This window comes from Panthera onca, chromosome D3 (genome assembly GCF_046562875.1).
Source record: "Panthera onca isolate mPanOnc1 chromosome D3, mPanOnc1 haplotype 2, whole genome shotgun sequence".
Classification (NCBI taxonomy): Eukaryota; Metazoa; Chordata; class Mammalia; order Carnivora; family Felidae; genus Panthera; species Panthera onca.
This window is the reverse complement of record NC_138350.1, coordinates 12,787,874-12,811,887: the sequence shown is the minus strand read 5'-3', so window position 1 is coordinate 12,811,887 and position 24,014 is coordinate 12,787,874. Positions and strand designations below refer to the sequence as shown.

General features: G+C 49.9%; 1 protein-coding gene across 4 annotated transcripts in view; it reads left to right on the top strand.

The window, feature by feature from the left end:
- NOS1 (nitric oxide synthase 1) overlaps positions 1-24,014 on the top strand; it is a 182,366-nt gene that overhangs the window by 98,728 nt on the left and 59,624 nt on the right. For all 4 annotated transcript variants that reach the window (XM_078435748.2, XM_078435745.2, XM_078435747.2 and 1 more), the window contains exon 3: positions 13,224-13,350. In XM_078435748.2, coding sequence (XP_078291874.2) covers positions 13,224-13,350 — 127 coding nt within the window. The remainder of the gene's footprint in view (positions 1-13,223; positions 13,351-24,014) is intronic.

Genomic DNA, 24,014 nt, shown 5'->3' with positions numbered 1-24,014 from the left:
TGAAATAGACAAGCCCCGTGAGCTTGGGGACCTTACAGTGTCACAGGGAAAAGGCAAAGAATCAGTGAGATAAAAATGTTAACATAAGTAGGCCGTCAGATATGTGCTAAGGGGATACACGGAATCAGACGGGGGTCAGGACGTATTGCGGAAGGTGGATTTTATTTTTTTTTTATTTTTTTTTTTTCAACGTTTTTTATTTATTTTTGGGACAGAGAGAGACAGAGCATGAACGGGGGAGGGTCAGAGAGAGAGGGAGACACAGAATCGGAAACAGGCTCCAGGCTCCGAGCCATCAGCCCAGAGCCTGACGCGGGGCTCGAACTCACGGACCGCGAGATCGTGACCTGGCTGAAGTCGGACGCTTAACCGACTGCGCCACCCAGGCGCCCCCGGAAGGTGGATTTTAGAGAAGAGAGGCTGGGCAGGTCTCAAGGAAGCAGATGTTGGAAGACCCGGAGGGAGGGAAGAAGGGCACGTCGAAGCTTTATGGAGGAGGGGCATGCCGGGCAGAGGAATGGCAGGTGCCAAGGTCCTGAGGTGGGAGGGTGCCTGATGTGGTGGAAGGCCTGCGTGGGACCCAGTCTCCCTTCCTGACGGGTCAGCCCCCCAACCACACTTTGAGGGGGGCCCTCGGTCTATGGCATCGCACCTCAGGCCACCGTTGCATCCTGGAGCTTTTCCAACTTCTCCCACCTGAGCAAAAGCCCAGCTGATTCCAGCAATACCCCGAGCGGGAAGATGGGGTCTCTGCCAGAAGCCCCAGGGATTCCCTGCTGCCCTTTGAGCTCCTGTCCTCCAACCTGCTTCTTCCCTCTTCTGTGAGCTCCTGGGGAGGGTGGGGTGCGCAGTTTGGAGTCTCCCCATACCTTTGGTCCCATCTCCACAGGAGATGGAGAGTCTTGGCCCCAGTACACAGGACGTGGTGTTACCCTCTCGGTGGGGCAAGTGGGTGGGGGCCCCTATTGTCCTGACCTTCCTTGCCAGAGCTGGGGGCTGGGATCAGTCCTCAGGGCTGTCCTGGCATACAGAGATCTGGGGCCCGTTTCACCCATGACTAAGCCTGGAGACCCTCCCCACCAGGCTAGAGCCGGGTCCTCAGGGGAGCTGCCATTTCCCAGGTGTCCCTACGACAGCACCTGCAGCAGAGATAACATATTTTTATTTGAGATAACATAGGTCTTGATGTAGTTTCTGGGCAGCCAGCGGCCCCCAAGTCTCATCTGGTGGGCTTAAATCCTAAAGCATCTATAGAATCCAGAATCAGTCATTGGCCTGGTTTTCTAGGAGGCACCAGATGTGCCCCCCCGCCCAACAAAGTCTTCTGAGCACAACCTCTTCTTCCACATTCTGGATATATGTGCCTCCCTGCTCCTCAACACCCCCTTCTCCTAGGAAAAGCAATGGGGCCCTGAATGAGTGTGACAGTCCCCTCCCGGAGGCTGTATTTAATGCTCCATGCACTTGGTTCTGATTCTCAGCTGGGCACGGGGTGGGCATGGGGTTGTGAGCATCAGAATTCCCTGGGGCTTTCTTTCAGCCCCGCCCCAGACCTAGGAGCCTGAATCTCCCTGTGTGACATAGAGAAGTCCCCCGGAGGGTCCCTCTTATCATTGGGAGCTCGGCCCTCCCCCTCCGAGAAGCCAGTGTGACCCTCTCCCAGCTGGCAGTGCGGGATGCAAAAACCTGATGCAGGACACTAGGCTTGGGCGAGGTTGCCAAACGTGAAGGACTTTAACGGGAGCCTGGCCTCAGGGGCGCCTCCAAACACCGCCTCCGAAAAGCAGCCTTTGTTTCCCCGAGGACGGGGGCAGGACATGCTGGTCTGACACAGGGTCTCCTCCGGCAGACCTATTTTCCCAAATTGGGAGGCTGCACCTCAGCTCTCAACCCGCCCTCATCCATCACAGTCCTCCCTCCAGTGACCAAAAGGAGCAGGAAACACTGCTTTGGAAGAAAGTGGCCCAGGGCAAGTACAGGGCTCCATGAACCCCACTAGGGTAAACGGTTCTCAGCAGGAGTATTATCCAATAATAGTGCATGGTCCCCTAGCTCAGTGGCCCAAGCCTGTGCTCAAAGCTCCCCACCCCCCACGTTAACAAATATTTTTAATTTTTTTAACGTTTATTTATTTTGAGGGACAGAGCACGAGCAGGGGAGATGCAGAGAGAGAGAGGGGGAGGCACAGAATCTGAATCAGGCTCCATGCTCTGAGCTGTCAGCACAGAGCCTGACCCAGGGCTCCAACCCATGAACCATGAGATCATGACCTGAGCAGAACTCAGATGCTTACCCGACTGAGCCACCCAGGCACCCCCACAAATATTTTTAAATGCCCCCTTTCTTAACCAGGAGCTAATAATGCCCTAACTATAAACTAAAGGAGACCAGGCATAAAAGTAATTTATCATAACAGAAGCTGTAATTTCATCTATCAGCGCTCAGCTATTTGCCCCTAAACAGAGAATTGGTCCACTCACGACCGCGTCAGATGCAGGTGGAACCAGGTGTATTGTTTTGGCCACTCAGATGCCACCAGCGGTGTCTCCTTGGGATGTGATCTTCCGAAATGGTGACAGACTCCCAATGAAATGATGTCCTGTCTTTTCCCAATGGTTGCATGCATGGAAAACTGAGTGTATTTTAAAGCCATGTTTCAGCGTAAGACTGAATCGGGGTCTTGACTCAGAAGTTTAAGCTTGCTTTTCATCTTGGTTGATGTGCTAAGGCCGCATGGCAGGCAGGACCCTTCTTCCTTGTGTGGGTTTGCCCCTGGACCATCCCCAATGCCACCTCCTTTCCACCGTGATGCCAGGGACCCTCACCATCATTGGAAAAACCAAAAGTGCCCTCAGAAATCACCAAACTAGGTGACAGGAATAAGTGCCTTGTTAAGTGTCAGCGTCCCAAGTCAGGAAATGCAAGCCCAGAGACAGAAGGGTCTTCAATGTCACTCTCCGGGCTTGGCGGGCTGGGGATGATTCCAGCCCCTTGGAGCACGTGGCCGCCTGGAAATTACTCAGCCTTCCAGTGGCTTCCCCATCCAGGCTGCTTTTTGGGGTGGGGGTCAGAGCTGGCAGCCTGGATTCTGGATGCCCAGTGAGGCCGGCTGCCTACCAGGCCTGGAGCCCCACATCTGGGTCACAGCCAGCAGGCCGTGGCTTCCGGGGGCCAAGCAGAGGCTGGGGCTGTCCCTGGTTCTCAGCGGTGCCCTTGACTCTCCTGCTCTCTTGGCCTCATTTCCTTCCTTCCGTCTTTCCTCTTGGACACGGACCTATTCACCTGCTTCATCTAACTCCTTGCCCTCACGGGGCGTCCCTAGTCCTGTTGTTTGGGAATGCTGGCCCTCCGTTGGGGAGAGAAGCGATGTTTAGTCTAGACACAGTCTCTCCCTTGATCCCAGGGGGAAGGTGGGCCCGGCAGGTGGTGGCAGTGTGCGGGGAGCGTAGGGAAGGGAAATCTGGGGGCTTCTGGGACCTTCGGCACTTGGGAACGGTCACTTTAAAATGCTGCGTGTCAGAGGATATCCAGGTTGTTCAGATTGCTGCCCTGAAGGAGGGTTCTAAAGAGGCCAAGGTCCCTGGTCCAGCATCCATCTGGACCAGCCGGTCAGCCTCGCCCTGCGTTCTGATGACTTCTCCACTCGCAGGGCACTCGGTTACTTACAGAGAACCTTCATAATAGTCATCTCTTCAGAGCTTGGGTGAATTCAGCCCTGCTTCGTAAGTAGGCTGTATGGTTTGGGCCGCCTTATAGGCAAGGAAACTGACGCTCAGAAAGGTGGGGCAATTTGCCCAGAGTCACACAGCCCTGGCCACAGAGTGCTCATCTTGGTTTTGCTAGAAATCTCATGGTGGGTGGCTACAGTTGACACGAAACCGGGCGAGAAGAGGTGGCTGGAGGTTCAGAAGTCAGTTTCGATCCTAGAGAATGAGCTTAACTGGGGAGAGGAGGTCTCCTGTGACAAGCTTCTGTTTTATGACCAACATGCTAATCAAGCTGTACTGAGCCCTCCAGGGGGCCTGGCCTCACACTAAGGTCTTTACATCAATTACCTCATTTGCTCCTCGTAGCACCCCATTTTCCTAGTAAGCAAGCCAAGGCTCAGAGAGGCACAGTCACTTGTCCCAGCTCACAGAGCTAGCAAATGACAGAGCCAGGACTTGACCCCAGGCCCATGCTCTTGGCCTCCACTAACACAGATTACACTGTTGGCCACAGTGCACTTGACCGCTAGCCATCAAGTTTCTGAGGACTTGGGGTATTTTCTCAGTCTGGAAGGGAAACTGAAGTGCCCTCCACGCAAGATAGCACCCCAGGAGAACTGACCTCAGACCAACCAATGACCGCACTGATTCCAGGACTGTCTGCAATAGAGGGTCTCCTCCGTGACTGCATTTGACATGTCTTATGGCTTTGAATCAGTCCGTTGGCATTGACTCCAATGACTGCCTTCACACTGAACCTCAGTGCAAGTTTTCATTCTCACCTTGACCATGTGAACATAAAGGGCTTCCCCAGTCCGTCGTTTCCTGGGGAGAGGAGAGAAGTCCTGGTTATAGAGCTATTGCTCTTACTTTGCACCCTCTCCTATCTGTGTCCCCGCCATCTTGTCAAGTGGCACCCCAGCCCCTCATTCTGAGGAGGAGCTATGGAATGAGCCCACGCAGCCACCCATTCATCCCCAGATTGTGTGCAAGGAAGGGGAGCTTCTCACCATCTTTCATTCAGCAAATATTCACGGAGCATCTTTTCTGCCCCAGATACTGTCCTTGGAACTGGGGATCCACTGATGAGCCTCTGCCATTATGGAGTCACAGACAAGAAATGAATGATAAACAGATAGACTCAGGCTCTCAGGCAATCATGTTAGATAGTGACACATGCTATAAAAGAAATGAAATAGTGATTTGAAGAAATATGGCTTGGGATTGGGGAAGAAAAAAAAAAACTAGATCAGAGGGTCAGAGAAGGCCTCCCTGAAGAGGCAACATTTATACTGAGGCCAGAAGGTATGAACCGTGTGAAATCTAGGGAAGGGCGTTCCTGGCAGAAGGTACAGCAGGAGCAGAGGCCCTGAGGCAGGAACAAGGTTGTGATGTTCAAGGAACGGAAAGAAGGTCTGTGGGACGTGAGTGTAGTGAGTAGGAAGAGAGCTATGCGCGCATACACACACACACACACACACACACACACACAGCCCAAGCCATCCCTGCCCCTGCCACCAAATATTCATTGTATCCATTTCCCCTTGCAGTCGTAACAAATGACCACAAATGTGGTGGCTTCAAACAGTATACGTTTATTCTCTTACAGCTCTGGAGATCTTACATCTGCTCTACGGGCAAATCTGTTTCCTTACCTTTTCCAGCTTCTAGAGCTGCATCCCTTGCCTTTCTTGGCTGGGGCCCCTGCCTGCCCCTTCCAGCATGAGCATCTTGCTTCTGGAGTCTCATGGCCTTTGTCTTCCATGGCAGAACTCCCTCTGCTTCCTTCTCATAAGGACGCATGTGATGGCATCCTTACGGCCATTATAGTTAATGGCCCATCCAAGATGATCTCCCCAATTTCAAGATCCTTAACTTCATCACCCCTGTAAAGACCCTCTTTCCATATAAGGTAACATATGTGGGTTCTGGGGATTAGGATTTGATGTCTTTGGGGGCCGTTTTCAGCCCCCCACCCCCATCCAACAAGCCCTACTGAGCAATTCTGTGGCCAGACCCTGGACTGGCCATTACTATGAGGTCTCATTGGACTGGGCTCAGTGTTCTTCCTTCTAGACCCCCCTTTGCCATCATTAGCTACATATTTTAGGAAAGCCCCTTGACCTCTCTGGGCCTCGGTTTCCCCATGTGTAAAAGTAGCATGTGGACCAGATGAGCCCTAAGATTCCTTCCAGAACTACCATTCAGGGTCCTCCTGAAGGTCATTGGTGGGCACGCTCATCACAGGCCAAACAACTTACCGGTCCACCTCCTGTCAAACCCACCTGGAAGGTTCACTGCTCCATTCGACCTCCCCAGACCATCACTCCAGGGAGAGGCACTCAAACACCCCTTTAGGTCAGAGGTCACAAACTGGGGATCGAGGGTCACACTCAGATCTCCCTCGAGTTTTATTGGGCCTGCAGAGTTTTCTGAAAAAGCGATTTTGTGGCAAAACAGAGAAATCAAGAGGTTTCACATTAAACCTGGTTTCCAGCCTCTCAAAAATAAAGAGAGCATCGGAAGAGCTATTAGGACCAAGTCTCTATTGTGGGGAGACAACCAGCCTCGGGAGCTGTGCGGGAGCTGGCATGGGCTCTCCAGTGGCCCAGGATCCAAAACCAGCCAATCTGCTCAGCCCAGACGCTGCAAACACTGGAGGTTGAGGATCCTGCCCAGCATTTGTGATGTGAGCAATTACAGTCGTGATTGCTGCTGAGCCCAGAGGCCCTCACCTCACTTCTCAGCTAGAGGATTTCGGTAAAATTCCAGCTCTCAAGAGCATACTTTTCTCCCTCACAACCTTCCCCCACCCCAGCATGAAGAGCTCTAGAACAAAGCTTTGCAGAGACCCCAGATTCATTTTTCACAGCCCCCAAGTCCTCCTGTTTTAACTTAGCTCCCAGCATCCACAGCCAGGTGGAGGGGGGGTGGGCGAGAAGGAGGGTGGTCAGGGAATAGTGTGGTGTCTGTGGAGAGATGCAGCAGGCTTCCTGCCAGGAGCAGCTCTCCTCAGCAGCCTCCTTGCCCGGTTGGGCCAGAGCAGGTGGCCCCCACTTCCAGACTGTGCCCTGCACACAGGCTTGGCCCTCCTGCTCCCCATCCTGGGTACTTGGGGTTGGTTGGTGGTCAGCACTGGGCTGATCAACACATGTGTCAACTTCCTGTGGAGTTGAGCCCACCCCCTGTGTGAGAGTCCGAGGCCTGGCCCCCAGGAAGCCCCCCAGTTGGAAGGATTTGGCAAAGGTTCTTAGAAGGTCTAGAGATGCCAGACTGACTGTTGGCTTGGGCATGATTGTCTAGCTAGCAAAGTGGAGGAAAAGGAGCTTTGGTTTAGTCCTTGCCAGAAAGCATAGAAAATGCTCGCCAAGTGGGAGTTAGACTTCCGTGCCTGGTTTTATGGGGGGAAAGAAGAGAGGGAGCTTGGGGGATGTTGATATTTCTGACCAGGAGGGCGCCTTGCTGTTCACAGCCAAGAGTCAGGCCCAGAGCCCTCCCAGGAAGGTGGGTCTTCAAGGAGGTCTGTGAACCATGTGGGGTGCTTTTGACAATGCAGGTTCCAGGGTTCCCTGGGGACCCAGACTCTCCAAAGGGCGAGTTCAGGAGAGTTTTAACAGTTGATGCTGATGCACTCTGAAGTGAGAAATTCCAAACATGATGGCATGATGGCTCTGGGGTTACTGGTCCACCTAGAATGCAAGCCCACTGGAGGATGGCCTTTCCAGAGGGCTAAGGACACCTGAGAGGAGATAAAAGCCACTTAGTGAAGACATTCTCTTCAATCCCATCTGGGAACAAGGGACAACTGGTAAATAAAGCCTTGTAGACACAGAGATGGGTATAGAACAAGGAAGGGAAGGACTGGGAAGCATGAGATCGGGGTCCTCAGCCACACCCAAGCCAGTGCTTCTCAATAAGGAGGAGTACATTTGGTTTCCTCTCCAAAGGGACATTGGGCAATGTCTGGAGAGATTTTGGATTGTCACAACTGGGAGGGACTCTGGAAAGGGAAGGAGTGTTACTGGCATCTAATGGGTAGAGACCCCCTAGAGAATGCTGCTAGACATCCTACAAGGAACAGGACAGCCCCCCACAACAAAGAATTACCCAGCCCCCCAAATATCAATAGTTCCAGTTTGAGAAACCCTGATCTAAACTGAGACCACTCCAGGCAGCTGGAAGGACCCACACTCATGAGTATGGCAAAGGGAAGTCACCATCCTGGCTTCTAAGAAGTCAAAACAGTCCCCATTCACCTCCACCTATGGACTCCCGGTATATTTATTTAAATGAAGAAATGATGCATTAAAGTTATGAAAATCTCATTCAACAGATAAAAACATTCAACATCCCTACTTCATTTGGAAAGAAAAATCAATACCTAAATTTGAAGTTCTTCAAAAGTATGAGGTTCAACCAAATGGCCCCTCCGCTACCCTCTTAATCTCTGTTCTCAGTGATTCTCAGCCAGCACAACAGCAAGAAGGAAACACCTGACTTTCAGGCTTTCTCCACTGCTCATTGGTGCTGTGACCTTTGACAAGTTACCTAATCTCTCTGAGCTTCAATTTCCTTAGTTGTCAATGTAGTGCACATGTTTAGTTAGTTCTGACTATGTGTTAGGCATTTTACATGCATGACTTCATTTAACGCCCAGGAGAGGAAGAGTGTGAAGTGGGTGTTGAAGGTTGAGTAGGAGTTGGTTCCCGGCAGAGGGAAAATGAAAGGGCATCCTGGGGACGGCAAGTATAAAGGTAGGAGTGGACAACAGTGTGCTCCTCGGGAAGAGGGGAGACTGGAGATCAGGACCGAGAATAATGGAAGTTGGGAATCTAGAATGGAAGCAGAGAATTCCCAAAGTCCTGTGCTCTGTGAACAGCTTAGAAAGGGTCTGGGTATCTCTGTCTGTGCCCCCCAACCCCCAGGGAAGATGCCCTTCTTGGCTAAGAGCTACGTGCGTCTCCATTCCCCAGTGTTGAGGGACGTTAGGCTTTGAGGGATGCTCACTGCTATAACCAATATGTCCAATGCTACAACCACCATCTACATTTGGCTACTTAAACATGATGAAAGTTAGATAGCATTTAGATTCAGTTTCTCAGTGACCATAGGCACATTTCAAGTATTCAATTGCCACATGTTACCAGTGGCTATAAAACTGGGCAACATAGACGTAGGATGTTCCTCTCATCACAGAGAGTTCTACTAGACCGTGCTTGCTTAGAGGAATCTTTTTTGTTATTATTATCTCAGAAAGAGAGAGAGCACATGAGTGGGGTGGAGGGGCAGAGGGAGAGAGAGAGAGAATGAGAATCACAAGCAGGCTCCACACTCAGCATGGAGCCCGATGTGGCGTTCAATCCCACAAGTCTAGAATCATGACCCGAGCCAAAATCAAGAGTCAGACACTGAACCAACCAACACACCCAGGTGCCCTTAACTGTTTCATAGAGAACTAGCATTTCCCTTTTTCTGTTTCTGTCTGATCATCCCATACATTAGCAGTAAGAGCAACCACCAATAGGTACCACACAGCTAAGGGCTGTAAGCTTTACCTTATTTAACCTTTGCAGCAATCCCATGAGCAAGGTATTATTAACCCTATTTTAGAGATGAATAAATGGAGAATTCGAAAGTGTGAGTATCCAAAATATCCAAAGTTGCACAGCTTATAGCCAGCAAAGCCAAGAGTTGAACCCAATGCTACCCAACCCATAGCCCATGCTCTTAACCAGCAAACTACCCTGCCTGTACGAACCCCATCAAGCAGCTAGATCCCAGGGTGAGCAGATTTGCAGCAATAAGCCAGATATTTCCCTCAGACCTGGTTATCACTGTCAGACTGAGAGTTGGGAAATACTGACATGTACTTCTGTTTTTGCTCCTGGGTGAATGGAAACAAAATAGCTCAACCTGGATGTTCCCTCTGGTCCCATATTAAAAATACTCTTCCCCTGCTCCTCGCACAGGACTCTTAAATAAGTTTGTTGTTGACAAAACACTTCAAATGCATTATTTAAACAGAGGTGTTAAAGGCTTTTTTACAAAGGGGGAACTGCAACACAGAAGTAGCTCTCCCTGAAAATTCACACAAGACAAGCCATTTTGGAGTTGCTTAGGTAATTGTTGCCTGTTTAATTCTTGCAAACTGGCCTCTTTCAGCAAGAGATGTTGTATTACTTGCTCCTTAGCCTCTGGCTTAGAGTAACTAGTTTTTCCTGTCTCTGTGTTAAAAAAGGAAGGATCTGGGCCAAACATTCTTCACACCTAGTTTCAAATCCCAGCCCTTCTTTGTCTTACTGTGGGAACTCGGGAAACTTACATGACCTTTCCAGGCTCAGTTTTTGCATCTGTAAAATAGGGCTTTTGTTGTCTGTTGGGATAAAATGAAGTAACATCTGTGCAAGCACCTGGTATGTTACACACGCTCCAACAATGCTAACCTCTCTTCTCCGCTGAATCGCCACTTATAGTCATGTGGTATCATGGGATCAGGACTTTCAGAGCTGAGAGGGAGCAGAGTGACATTTAGATCAGCCCTCTCAACAGACAATTTCTCTGTTTATCACCATGTAGGTGAGCCGTTGACTTGTGAAATGTCTGTAATCAAGAACCACTCCCCGTGTGTTTTGGTGACATTTTTAAAGAGGGTAAAACAGAATGTTCCCTCTGACAATTGCAGACCTCTCCGACCAGAAGAGTCAAAGTGGCTCTGACGCAGGCCACCAGGACTTTTGGAACATTGTGAGGAGGAGAGGTCTGGATGGCCCCGAGTGAGCAGCCAGAGGGCTTGAGCCCTGGCTTCCGATTGACCCCAAATGACTGTCAGCGCCAGACTAGAGGTTGGGGGAAATTACAGAACCAGGATTCTAAGTCCCCAAAGCTGGGAATATAGAACAAAGGGCTAGGTAACAGCTTTCACACCTGGGACCAAAACCAAGAGGGGCTCCAGAGTAAGCCACAGACAGATGCTATAATCAGAGTAAAAGTGGACGGGCGAGTTCAAAAGAAGCCAGTTGTCAGGAAGCAGGGGGGCAGCGCCTGGAGAGAGAAAGAGGCGAGGGATGGTCAGGAGGTCTGGATTTCGAGGCAAAGTCAGTTCCATCTCAGCCATGACTTCTCTCCTTCTTAGAGGATGACCAGGCTGTGGAAACTAACTAAGATAGTCTCCCCCTGAATCTGAGTTCAAGAACAGAGAGCCAGGAAAACTTTGGTGTTAATAAGCCAGCCTTTTGAGTCAGGAACCAGTCTGGGTTTGAGTCCCAACTCCATCATCCCTGGCTGTGTGACTTAGGCTAGTGTTTTAACCTCTCTGAGCCTCAGTTTCCTGATCTTAGGAGGATTCTGAGGATTATGATTATAGTAATGAAGATGCTAATGACGGTGATGATGGAGGAGGTTGGTGATGCTGGTAATGATGGTGATGATGGTGAATATTATGATGTAATGAAGGTGATGATGGTAATGATGACACTGATTATGGCAATGGTGATAGTGATAATGGTTATGCTGATGAGGAGAAGTTGGATGAGGAAGATGGTGGTGGTGATGGTGATGGTGGTGATCATGGTGGTGGTGATGGTGGTAGCAATGGAAGTTTGGATGGTGGTGATGATGGTGGTGATGGTGATGATGGCCATGGTGATGGCACTAATGATGGTGGTGATGGTGGTGATGGTGGTGGTGGTGATGATGATGGTTGATGGTGGCAGTGGTGGTCATGGTGATGATGTAATCATGATGGTGCTGATGGTGATGATGCAATCGTGATGGTGGTGATGGTGGTGATGGTAGTGGTGATGGTGATGGTGGCAGTGGTGATGGTGGTGATGATGCAATCGTGATGGTGATGATGGTGATGGTGTTGATGGTGGTGATGGTGATGATGGTGGTGATGATGGTAATGATGGTGATGATGGCCATGGTGATGGCAGTAATGATGGTGGTGATGATGGTGATGGTGGTGATGATAGTGATGTTGGTGATGGTGGTGATGGTGGTGATGGTGATGACGATGGTTGATGGTGGCAATGGTGGTCATGGTGATGATGCAATCGTGATGGTGATGATGATGGTGATGGTGGTGATGATGGTGGTGATGATGTTGGTGATGATGGTCATGATGGTCATGATGGTCATGATGATGGTGATGATGGTGGTGGTGGTGATGATGGCCATGGTGATGGCAGTAATGATGGTGGTGATGGTGATAATGGTGATGGTGGTGATGATAGTGATGGTGGTAGTGATAATGGTGGTGATGGTGGCAGTGGTGGTCATGGTGATGATGCAATCGTGATATTGATGATGGTGGTGATGCAATCGTGATGGTGATGATGGTGATGATGATGGTAATGATGGTGGTGATGGTGAGGGTGGTGGTGATGATGATGGTGATGATGGTGATGATGGTGATGGTAGTGATGATGATGGTGATGGTGATGATGGTGATGATGGTGATGATGGTGATGGTGGTGATGATGATGATGGTGGTGGTGGTGATGGTGGTGATGATAGTGGTGGTGATGGTGGTGATGATGCAATCGTGATATTGATGATGGTGGTGATGATGCAATCGTGATGGTGATGATGGTGGTGATGGTGATGATGGTGATGATGGTGATGACGATGGTGGTAGTGATGGTGGTGATGATGCGATCGTGATGGTGATGCTGGTGATGATGATGGTGATGATGGTGGGGGTAGTGATGATGGTGATGATGGTGATGGTAGTGGTGGTGGTGATGATGGTGACAGGGGTGGTGGTAATGATAATGATGCTGATGAATGGTAATAATGAGAGCCCCCACTTCAGAATGGGTGTGAAGAGTGGGTGGAAAAACTGTGACCTTGAGCATCTTAGCCTTTGTCTCACTTACACCGTCTATAAAATGGTGGTTAATATTCACACCCACCTCACAGAGTCGTCACAAGGGTTAAATTAAAACATTTGTAAAGTGCTTGACACACAATACGTGCTTAATAGACACTAGCTATCATTCTTAATGGTATTTTATTTTTTTGCTCTGTTCCCCTCATTTTCAGAATCATTTCTGTTTCTCTTGGGCTGGTAAAGTCTTATTATCCATGTTTATTCAGCACTGAGATAACTTATCACCCTGGACCCCAGGACTCATTATCTTATCTGTGGGCATTAAGTTGTCCAGGGGGGTCTGCCAGGAGATGAGCCTTCTGCGTTCCTAGGTCTTTGAAACGGGGAGGGAGGAGCAAAAGCCCTGTCATCGTCATTCTGAAGGGATGTCCACACGGTGGGTGCACGCCACCCATCGGTGCCGACGTCAGTGCGCTTTGTGCTTGACGACGGGGCTGCCTTCCCACGTGTTGCTGGTGATACTACCGAGGGGCACGCTGGGCACCCACAGCTTGCTGGCTCTACATAGAGTCACGTGGGTGAACCATGGAGGTTCTGTACAGACTCGGAACTTTGAGGGCAGGGCAACCGGCCTGTCGTTCCTGATGTCTCGCCTTTCTCACTTCCCCTGCTTTGCCTTTCAGAGGTATGGATGGCAAGTCACACAAGCCACTGCCCCTGGGCGTGGAGAATGACCGAGTCTTCAGTGACCTGTGGGGGAAGGGCCACGTGCCTGTCGTCCTCAACAACCCGTATTCAGAGAAGGAGCAGGTAAGTGGCTCTCACACTCTACCCGCGGTCCCTGGCCCTTCTCCGGTGTGAAGATGGGGGGAGGGATGCCAAATGGCCAGCCATGTGGGGATGGAAATGAGCCACCATGGCTGAGGGGCGTTGAGGCCAGGAGTGTGTATCCTAGGATATGGATTTTACCTTTGTTTTGTTTTGTTTGTAATCTTGCTGTACCTCAAATGTAATTCTGTTTCCACCAAGAAAGGCACTCACATGCCATTTGCACTCCAAATTTAGAAGGTAAAGACACATGGTAAAAAGTTTTCTTCTCTCCCCTAATCCCAGCCACATGGTTTCCCTCCACCGAGGCAAGCAATAGTCATCATTTATGTGGTCCTTTTAGTAATACTTTATGCATAGACTGACGAAGACACACACATATTATTTTCACACAAGTGACAGCACATTATACATATTGCTTTGCACTTTGCTTTTTTCACTTACCGCCGTATCTTGGTGATGAGTCCCCATTAGTGGGCAAAGAGAGTCCTGGTTCTTTTTCGTGGCTGTATAATATTCCATTGCATGGCTCCACTGTACTTACTGAGCTCATCCTCCATAATGGACACTTCAGTCACTGCCAGTATTTTGCTGTGACATCCCATAAATGCCTTGCTGTGGCACATGGACAGACTTTTCAATAGAATAAATTCCTAGAAGTGGAATTTCTGGGTCCAACATTACATACATTTGTGGTTTTGGCAGACATTGAGAAATTGCTCACTGTAAAGATTGTCCCAAACCTACCAGCCAAGCAGGAGAGTGGTGGTTTCCCCACAGCCCTGCCAACCTAACGTATTACCGAATTTTTCGGTCTTTGCCAATTTGCGGAGATGTGTTTTGACAGCTGAGTCAATACTGTTTCTGAGCACGGATAGATTTGGCCACAGATCAGCAGTGCCTTTTTGTTACCTTCTCGGGTAGCTAACGGACCAGGCCGGCGCAACCCCATTAAAGCATATGAATTTCCCACCCAGCCTCTGCACTGCAATAAAGTATAGGTCAGAATGACAAATGCGAGGTCAGAACCAGGAGATGGCCCAGGTCACTCAGCAGGCCACCTTCTTCTCTCCATCTGTCTCAAGCCCTGGACGGCATAGGGCAGGTTGCCAAATTCTGTCTTCTGATGCGTGTATGTGGATGGCACCTTTCACTACTACCAGTTCACCTGAGCAACGACTCAGAGCCTCTCTGTGTAGCCTCAGGGGAGGATGGGACATTCCAGAGCCTCGGTGGGGATTGCTTTCCTCAGCTGCTGATAGCTGGCCAGGAAGACAAGGATGTCACGGGTCTGCGGTAGGTCAGAGCCGTGCTCCCACCGGCCAGTTCTTCTCTCTCTTGCAGTGACCTCTGAATGCTTGGAAGATGAACAGCATCGTAGACTTCTGCTATGCTGTCCTCAAAAGTCAGGGCCACGCTGTGAGCAGGAGGGGACTACTTTCCGTTCATGATTAAATGAACAAAAAAGTTAGCATTTTTCCTTATATTCTCTTTAACTTACAATAAAGGGGTATTGGCATAATTCAGACCCTCCCAAGACAAATAAAAAGGACGGAAAGAGGCAGCCTCAGGCTAGATCCAGGCTATGGCCATGAAGTGTTAGGTCTGCACTCTAGCGTCCTAAGAGACAATTTATATCTGTACTTTGAATCTACTGCCAGTGTTTTGCAATTTTACCTAAATATCATAATCACAGCTTCTCTTAACAAAATGTGGACAATCTGACCACCTCGAGCCTGTGTTCTAACGGGACGATAATCTGCATGGACTGAGCAGCAGCTGTCCCTCTAGACAGAGCAAGGACTCCCTAGTTTGTCTCAATCCCCGCTACTCCATATCACATCCCTCTTGTTAAGGCTGTTGTCTGTTGTCACCTTTTATAACATCAATGCTGTTGATTTTCTTAGGACGAAAGGGAAATATTTTCATATCCATGACTTTGTGATAAGCGGCAGTTAGAGTTAGACCAAGAGATTTATATGTTTCAGGAAACACGAGGAAGATTTCGTGTCTTACAACAATGAAGAATATTCTTTCATGCTTAATATACATCCGTCTTGAAGTTAGCCAAGCTGCCTTGCTGATTTGCCTTAGCTTCCTACCTGTCCCCTCCAGGTATCGGAGTTTATAATCGCTGGTCTGCAGTAACCCCCGAGATCTGACTCACAGAGACAAAGCAGAGGAAGCCTTGACCCCACTAGAAAGACCCTTAAAGTCACTGCCGAAATCGGAGCAGTGGCAGGACGAGAGCCATCTCCTTTTATGCTGTCCACCTCGGTTAGACAGTGACAGCTTGAAAGCCATAACCTCGAATGCCAAGCCTGAGTAGTGAGGTTCTCAATGTTGGGAACAAGGCAAGAGTGATTAATAGGACCGCTGACCACCCCCATTTTTGGAGCTTTGTGATGAAATGATCAAATGTCTTAGGTCAGGCAGGCTGCTTTATTTCCAGAATTCCATAAACTGGGTGGCTTACGAACAACAGGTATTTATTTCTCACAGCTCCAGAGGCTGGGAAGTCCAAGATCAAGGCACAGACAATTCAGTGTCTGATGAGAGCCCACTTCCTGGTTTCTGGCAGGTGTCTTCTCGCTGTGTCTTCACAAGGCAAAGGGGCATCTCTCTGGGGTCTCTTTTATAAGACATTAATCCTCTCCATAGGGGCTCCACCCCTGTGATCGAATCCTGTCCCCGAGGCCCCACCTCCCAATACCATCGACCTGGGGGTTAGCTTTCAACATATGAATTTGGGTGGGGGACTCAAGTGCTCAGTGCGTAGCCATCAGGGAGAGGTGCTGTGAGACCTTGTCTCAGGGCCCCTTGAAATGGCAATTCCCTTTGCTTGGAGAAGTATAGAAGGTGATAAAGAGAGAAGAAAAGACTGCATCTTCCTGAGATGAAGGCAGCCAGGCAATTTTAGAATTTGGGAGCCCCTGGACGCATGGGATACAGACCAGCAGTGGTTAGGATGTATATTCACTCCTTTATCATGAGCAAATCCTTGGTGTCGTCCGTGATCCCAAAACCACTGGCCAGCGAGATCATCCTGGCTCAGTTGTCTGAGACTCAGTGTTCATATGCCTCTCAGAAATACAGCTGGAAGGGGACAGAGATCCAAGCGCCTGGTTAAATTGGAATCCAGCCCCAGAGCTAAAGGAAGCAGCCCTGTTACCTCCTGCTAGACATCTCCATAGGCACAGTGCTGAGAAATGTTTCCCGGGCTGAGCAAATTAATAGAAAAACGTAACGTTCTTCGTTCTGTCCTAAAAGATCGGCGTATGTGCTTAGTCTCTTCTCTACCTGCTCAAAGCCCCTTTACCTGGAGCTCCTGGGATCGGCTTCCTTCCTCCCAGTTGTAACCCACATTTGCTGCTTTTTTAGGCATCTGTGGGGAATAGCATTGTTAATAACACAAAGAGAGACCCGGCCGCTACCTGCCTTCGTGAGTCAGGAATAGACAGCAGAAAGTGGAAGCATAGCTGGTCCGCATCTTCCCCAGGGACCCGGCAAAAGGCAACAGAGTCCAAGTGAAGCAGGGCGGATGCCGGTTAGACAAGAGAAAGCACTTCCTGATTCAGAAGACTGTTAGCTCCCCAAAGGAATAGTGAGGTCTGCTTCCTCCTTCTTGATTCTCTCCTTCGTCCGAATTCAAGTAAAATCAGCCACAGAAGCACCTTCTCTTAAACCAGTCTCAGGAGGCTGAAATGTCCATCTGTATCTAATGGTTATTTCTCTTGCTAACAGTCTGGTTCAGCAGTGGGCATAGCCAGTGAGACCCAAGTCCCTGGAACACTGGGTGTGATTCGAATTCTCATCTTTAATTGTATCTGGCATGTGCTGGTAGATTAAAAGGATCAGTTTACCCATCACCAAACATTCACCCCATGCCTGCCATGTGCACGGCTCTGGTGGAAGCGAAGATGAGTAGACATGGCCCTCCCTGCCCTTAAGACCTTCGCAGACAAATGTGGGGAGACAGACACAGATACAGCGCAATTAATCTAAAACACAAAGGGACACAAAACACTTGGGAAACATAAATACCTCAGCAGGTATCAGGAAAGGTTTACCTAAAGAAGGGACATTTCAACTGGGTTTTGAAGATCATGTAGGAGTTTGCCTAGTAGGAAGTAGGAAAAGGTATTCTAGTAAAAGGAATAGCAGTGGCTCATACACTGCCTTTTTTTTTTTTTTTTTTTTTCTTGCTAAGGATCATTATTGAACCTCTGAGGTTGTCTTTAGCGTTAATACCAACGGGGACACATATTGAATTTTGACACCATTCTAAAGGCCCTTTACGTAATAACCCTCTGAAGTGCAAATGCCATCCTGGGAAAGTGACTTGAGAAACTGCCATTGGTCTGTTCTCCCTGCAAAACCTCAGGATTTGAATCAAGCCCTTCTTAGCTTCCCTTCTTATTTTTTTTAATTAAAAAAATTTAATGTTTATTTATTTTTGAGAGAGAGAGAGAGAGAGAGAGAGAGAGAATCCAAAGCAACCTCCAGGCTCTGAGCTGTCAGCACAGAGCCCGACACAGGGCTTGAACTCACAAACTGTGAGATCCTGGCCTGAGCTGAAGTCCGACTGAGCCACCCAGGTGCCCCTCAGCTTCCCTTTCATTAAGCACCTTACCCGCCTGGTTTGCTTTCCTAAAGGGGGAAAGGGTGTCCGCCTTAAGGGCAGAATGTCTATTTTCAGATGCTAATTAAGCATTGGTCATCCAGTCCTTAGTAGATGTGAGGGAGGGTCTTGAGCCTGGGGGAGGTGGGATGTCCACTGTCATCCTCCCCCCATCTTATTCAGCCTGCTGCCTGTCTCTCCAGCCTCTTGCTGACAGAGATGATCAGGTAATCAGAGAGATGACTGTTTTATCGAAATCCCCCTCCCCCTGCCCGTACTACATCCGGAGCCTGGCATTTCCTCACCCCTGGGGACCTGGGGCTGGCTGGCTGCTTTCAAAATGTCAAAATCTGTTGAGAAGCTCTTCTCTACTATGAGGTACGCGTCGGCATCATCCCAGTCTCTCTGGGGAGCCCCAAATTATGAGGCGTGTGGGGAGTGCTTGCGGATCCCCAGTCTTGAGACGATCAGAGGAGGTCTGGGCCCCTCTCCACTCAGGCACAAGCCCCAGCTGGCCAGCAGGTGCTGGCTTTGCTGAAAACCGAAAGGCGAAAGGCGGCAGCCAGCCCCACCCTGGCTGCATCCGAATGAAGGCAAACCAGCAGAACTCTCTGCCTCTCGATGACAACCCAGCCTGCCACAGGGAAAGCTAAGTCAGCCCTGACTCACCGCGCGTTCATGATGTCAGGACAAAAATAACAATAATGAGGATTCCGACACCACCCTGTGCGGTGTGGCCATTGGAACCCTCAGACTCCCCACCCTCAGCACGGGGCCAAGAGCTCAGCTCTGGGGTCCGCTGGGTTTGGGCCTCATCCCACTGGTGACCTTGGACAGAGAACAAATTCGCACCTGCACCGAGGCTCTGTTTCCTAACAGATTCATCCAGTCGTGGGGAGATGAGGTGTGGAATGGCAGGATCTGTGGCAATAGTCGCTGATATTTGCTGAGCAACCTCAGGCACGGTGCTGGGCGCTTCGGGTCCGTGGTCTCCGTTAACCCCCAGCCCAATTCAGTGAAGTTCTATCGCCCCCATCTGACAGGTAACTAAACTGCGGCACAGAGGGTTAGCTGGATGAAGGTCACATGACTAGTGCGTGATGGAAATGGGCCTTGAACCCAGGCCACAGAGCCCACTCTTAATTCTTAAAGGTCCGGCGCAGAATAAGCGTTCCAAAAATGTGCATGATTATTATCGCTGCTTTTGCTGGCGTTTCATCTGGCTAATTCTCATGTTGCTGATTCAGACGTAGATTTACTGCTAATTGTTATATTGCTAACGGGAGGCACATAGGGCAGGAAGCACAATCCCCTTTATACAGATGACACCCATGGGGCTTAGAAAGGGAAGGTAAGCGGCCACGGAGTCACCGAGTGACACAGCTGGACCTGTCTCCCTCTGTGACTCCGTTGTCGTTCTCGTCGATCGTTGAGATCGAGGCAGTGTGTGTATCTTTCTGCCACTGCTTGAGGCCAGGCTCTGGGAGGATACACTGCGAGCAGCCTGTCTGCAGTGGGAAGGCGGGGGCTTTGCGGGCCCATCTCTGTTGCCTGTCAGCTGTTAATTTGAAGCTTGTCATTGCACCTCTCAGAGCCTCTGTTTTCTCCTCTGAAAAATGGGTTTACCATGAGGATTCCGTGAGCCCCTGGATGTGCAATGGCCTGGCCCCAGCCGGGCACCGAATAGGCATTCACGGGACGCCGCTCACGATGGAAGGAGATGGGACACGATCACTGCCCTGGAGAAGTTCACCGCCTGGGCGTCGTCTTTTCGTCAAATAGTTGCCTCAACCTCCGGAAACTTCCATGTCCGGGACAAGCTACAGACATCACATACACGCACACACGGCAGTTATTATACCGTGATAGTTGGAATCTCGCAGAATCACACTCAGACGTTCCCTGCAGACCTGCCTGGCGGGCGTTAGCCAGAGACACTGGCTCCATCGGGCTGCCGGTGGATTATTCCCTTCCCTAAGCCTCTCTGAGCACTTAAGGAAACTCCTGTGTTTGGAGATTAATCTCTCTCTGTGGGAAGGTGCCCAAATTGCAAGCGATAAACTGCTACTGAACTCATTATCGCCCCCAGCTCAATCAGACTAGCTATCCCTTGGTTGGTTCCAGCTCGTGACCAGGATAAGACCATCTAGGCTGGATTTCCCCAAAGTGCCTTCAGTACCCCCCTCTGTTACGTTACCCAGTGTTCCAGGGACGCCCTCAAACAGGGGACAAAAACAGCCTCAACAAAGATACTTCTGGGAATTATGTGGGGCAGAGTCTTCGTCAGGCCCCAGTGGCAGCCAAATCCAAACCTTGTTTCCCTCCACCCACGATGTCACCTGCTGGTGACCCTCAGGGTCTTTGTAGGTCATTTAGCCATGAGATCAGCCTTCCTATCCTGCCGCCCCAGGTGGTCAGAGCCAGGGAGGAGCCAGGAAGCGGGGCCTGAGTTGATGGGGGTTTGGGTTCAGCCCTGCAGGAATTTCCACGTCTTTTGCTAACTGTTTGTTTTAATAGTATATTCAAAGCAAGCCGTCCTGGCACTTTCCAGTGCGACAATGATGTCTGGTTCAGGAATCCGTGACACCACTCCGCGTGCTTATCCATCGCATCAAACCGTATTCCTATTCTTTTCCCAGATAAGCCAAGTTTGGTCAAAGTCATTTTTCCTCTTTGTGGAAACTGGTAGTTCTCCAAGCAGATCCTTAGAGGTCAATAGAGCCCCAACCCACTTCCATTTTCCGAGGGTCCTAGGATATTTTATTTTTTTTAATTTTTTTTAATTTTTATTTTTTTAACGTTTATTTATTTTTGAGACAGAGAGAGACAGAGCATGAATGGGGGAGGGTCAGAGAGACGGAGACACAGAATCTGAAACAGGCTCCGGGCTCTGAGCTGTCAGCACAGGGGCCCGATGCGGGGCTCGAACTCACGGACCATGAGATCGTGACCTGAGCTGAAGTCGGTGCTCAACCGACTGAGCCACCCGGGCGCCCCCAGTCCTAGGATATTTTAAAAGGTAAAAAGGACAAAACATAATCATCAAGCTTGTTGTGCATTTTAAATATTTACCTTTAGCAAGTTAATGCTCTCATTTAAACACGCACACGGTGCCAATGTCGCAGAAGGGGGTTAGGCCACAAGGTAATTCCAAGATTTCTTTTAAAGTGAATTCGGGGCGCCTGGGTGGCTCAGTTGGTTAAGTGTCCAACTTCAGCACAGCTTATGATCTTGCAGTTTGTGGGTTCGAGTCCCGAGTCGGGATCTGTGCTGACAGCTTGGAGCCTGGAACCTGCTTCGGATTCTGTGTCTCCCTCTCGCTTTCTACCCCTCCCCCACTCGTGCTCACTCGCTCTCTCTCTCTCCCTCCCTCTCAAAAATAATAAAATAAACATTAAAATTAATTCATAATGCACAGATATATTTTGGTCTGGTAATGGGACCAAATTTAGAGTTGTCTAATAACATTTAGTTGCCTCACGACATCAGTGCAACTTTAAGCATCTACTCAACAAAATAACTTAAAGACCCCTTATCTGCAGAGGCCCTTGTCTGTGGATCCAAACTGTGATGGTCTGACTGTAGAGTACCTCCTTTCTTTAATCATCCTCTACAGAAAATGAACTGTTGAATCGGGGGAGGAGGGTAGAGAATAAACGATTTCAAGCTTCGATGGACTTATTATAAAGAATGAATCACTTTAGAAATAACGCTTGGGGGGCGCCTGGGTGGCGCAGTCGGTTAAGCGTCCGACTTCAGCCAGGTCACGATCTCGCGGTCCGTGAGTTCGAGCCCCGCGTCAGGCTCTGGGCTGATGGCTCGGAGCCTGGAGCCTGTTTCTGATTCTGTGTCTCCCTCTCTCTCTGACCCTCCCCCGTTCATGCTCTGTCTCTCTCTGTCCCAAAAATAAATAAAAAACGTTGAAAAAAAAAAAAAAATTTAAAAAAAAAAAAAAAAAAAAAAAAGAAATAACGCTTGGAATACACCACAAGGAAATTATACTCCAAGGTACGAAACACAGTTGGTTAAGTTTTTCTTTTTTTTTTTTTTTTAATGTTTATTTATTTTTGAGAGAGAGAGAGAGAGCACGTGCACAGGATAGGCAGAGAAAGAGGGAGACAGGATCCCAAGTGGGCTCTGTGCTAACAGCAGAGCCCGATGCAGGACTCAAACCCACGAACCGTGAGATCGTGCCCTGAACCGAAGCTGGACGCTTAGCCAACTGAGCCACCGAGGTGCCCCAGTTAAGTTTTATAAGTAGCAATTTTTTTCACGGCACAGATGGATACATACCTGCTGGTTTGCGGGTCTGTGGTCCTGGCCCCTGAGCTGCCACAGCTCATAACCGGGTTACACTTGCTGCCCTGGGGAGGTGGTGCCCACAGGCTGCGACAGTGCTGCTTGAGGCTGCAGCTGAGGGCACGGCGTGCGGCATCTGGCCCCCCAGGGTGGCTGGCCTGACGCCCGGCTCAGCCCCAGGATGCTGCCCTCGTTTTAGGACAAGCCAAGCGCCGCGGGTTGCTGCAGGCCCAGGAGGGAGAAGCTGTCCCTGGTGCTGACAAAGAGTAAGAAGTTACTTGCCTTTACAGGTTTGGGCTTTAGCTGCTGGGTTCGTTCCCGGGGCTATTCTTACAAAGCATGACAAACTGGGTGGTTTAAACAACAGAAGATGTATTGTCTCACGGTTCTGGAGGCTGGAGAGCTCCTGGAATCAAGGTGTTGGCAGGTTGCTTCCTTCTGAGGGCTGCGAGGGAGAATCTTCCTCAGGCCTGTATCGTTGGCTTAGGGATGCTCACATGGCTTCTCCCTCTGTGTGTGTGTGTGTGTGTGTGTGTGTGTGCCTCGAAATTCCCTCCCCACTTTTTTTTAAAAGTTTATTTATTTTTGAGAGGGAGAGAGAGCAGGGGAGGGGCAGAGAGAGAGGGGGAGACACAGAATCCGAAGCAAGCTCCAGGCTCCGAGCTATCAGCACACAGCCCGACACGGGGCTTAAATTCATGAACTGTGAGATCATGACCTGAGCTAAAGTCAGATGCTTAACCGACTAGGCACTCAGGTGCCCCCAAATTTCTCCTTATTATAAAGGCACTGGCCATATTGGATTAGGGCCCACCTGAATGACCTCATTTTAATTTAATTGCCTTGTTTAGGACTCCACATCAGGCCGTATTCTTTTTTTTCTTTTAATTTTTTTAATGTTTATTTTGAGAGAAAGAGAGAGTATGAGCAGGGGAGAGAGAGGGAGAGAGAATCCCAAGCAAGCTCCACACTGTCAGCACAGAGCCCAACGCAGGGCTTAGTCTCATGAACCGCAAGAACATGACCTGAGCCGAAATCTAGAGTCAGACCCTTAACTGACTGAGCCACCCAGGTGCCCCAAGGCCATATTCTGAGGTGCTGGAGGGTTAGGACACCAGCATATGAATATGGGAGAAACACAGTTCAGCCCATTAATGGTTCCTAAGATGTTGTGTTTCCCAGGGGCTTCCCTCCCTGCTGTCAAGCTCTTGGCCCCATCCCACTGGGAGGCCCCTGACTGTGACAGCCCACAGTTGGGGGAGGGCAAGGTGCTTGGCCTCTATTTCTAGATCTCCCAGATTCTGATGTCTCGTGTCTGTCTTCCTGCGTTCAAATCCCCCCTCCCTCCACCTTGCCATCCCTTCTGCTCCTTACTCCCTAATCTCTGCTAGAAAGCTCCAGAAGGTTCCAGAAGGCTCGCCATACTCCCACTCACGAAGAACCTGCGAGTCAGTGTTGACTTGGTCCCCTGCCCTCCCACCCTCTCACACCCCCAGGCTGTCTTTGCTGCTGCTGGCACCCCAATCTCCAGCTCCTCCCACCCCCCTGCAGCTGCGGCTGTGTTCTGCCTTCCCGGCTTCCCACCTGCACGTGGGTCTCTCTGCCCTCACCCTCTCCCCACTGCAGCCCTTGCAGTCATGTGTCCTGAACTAGAGCTTTGATAAGCTCCCCCCTGCATCAGGCAGCTTCCAGGGTCCCCCCTTCTCTACTAAGTCAAGACAAAAGC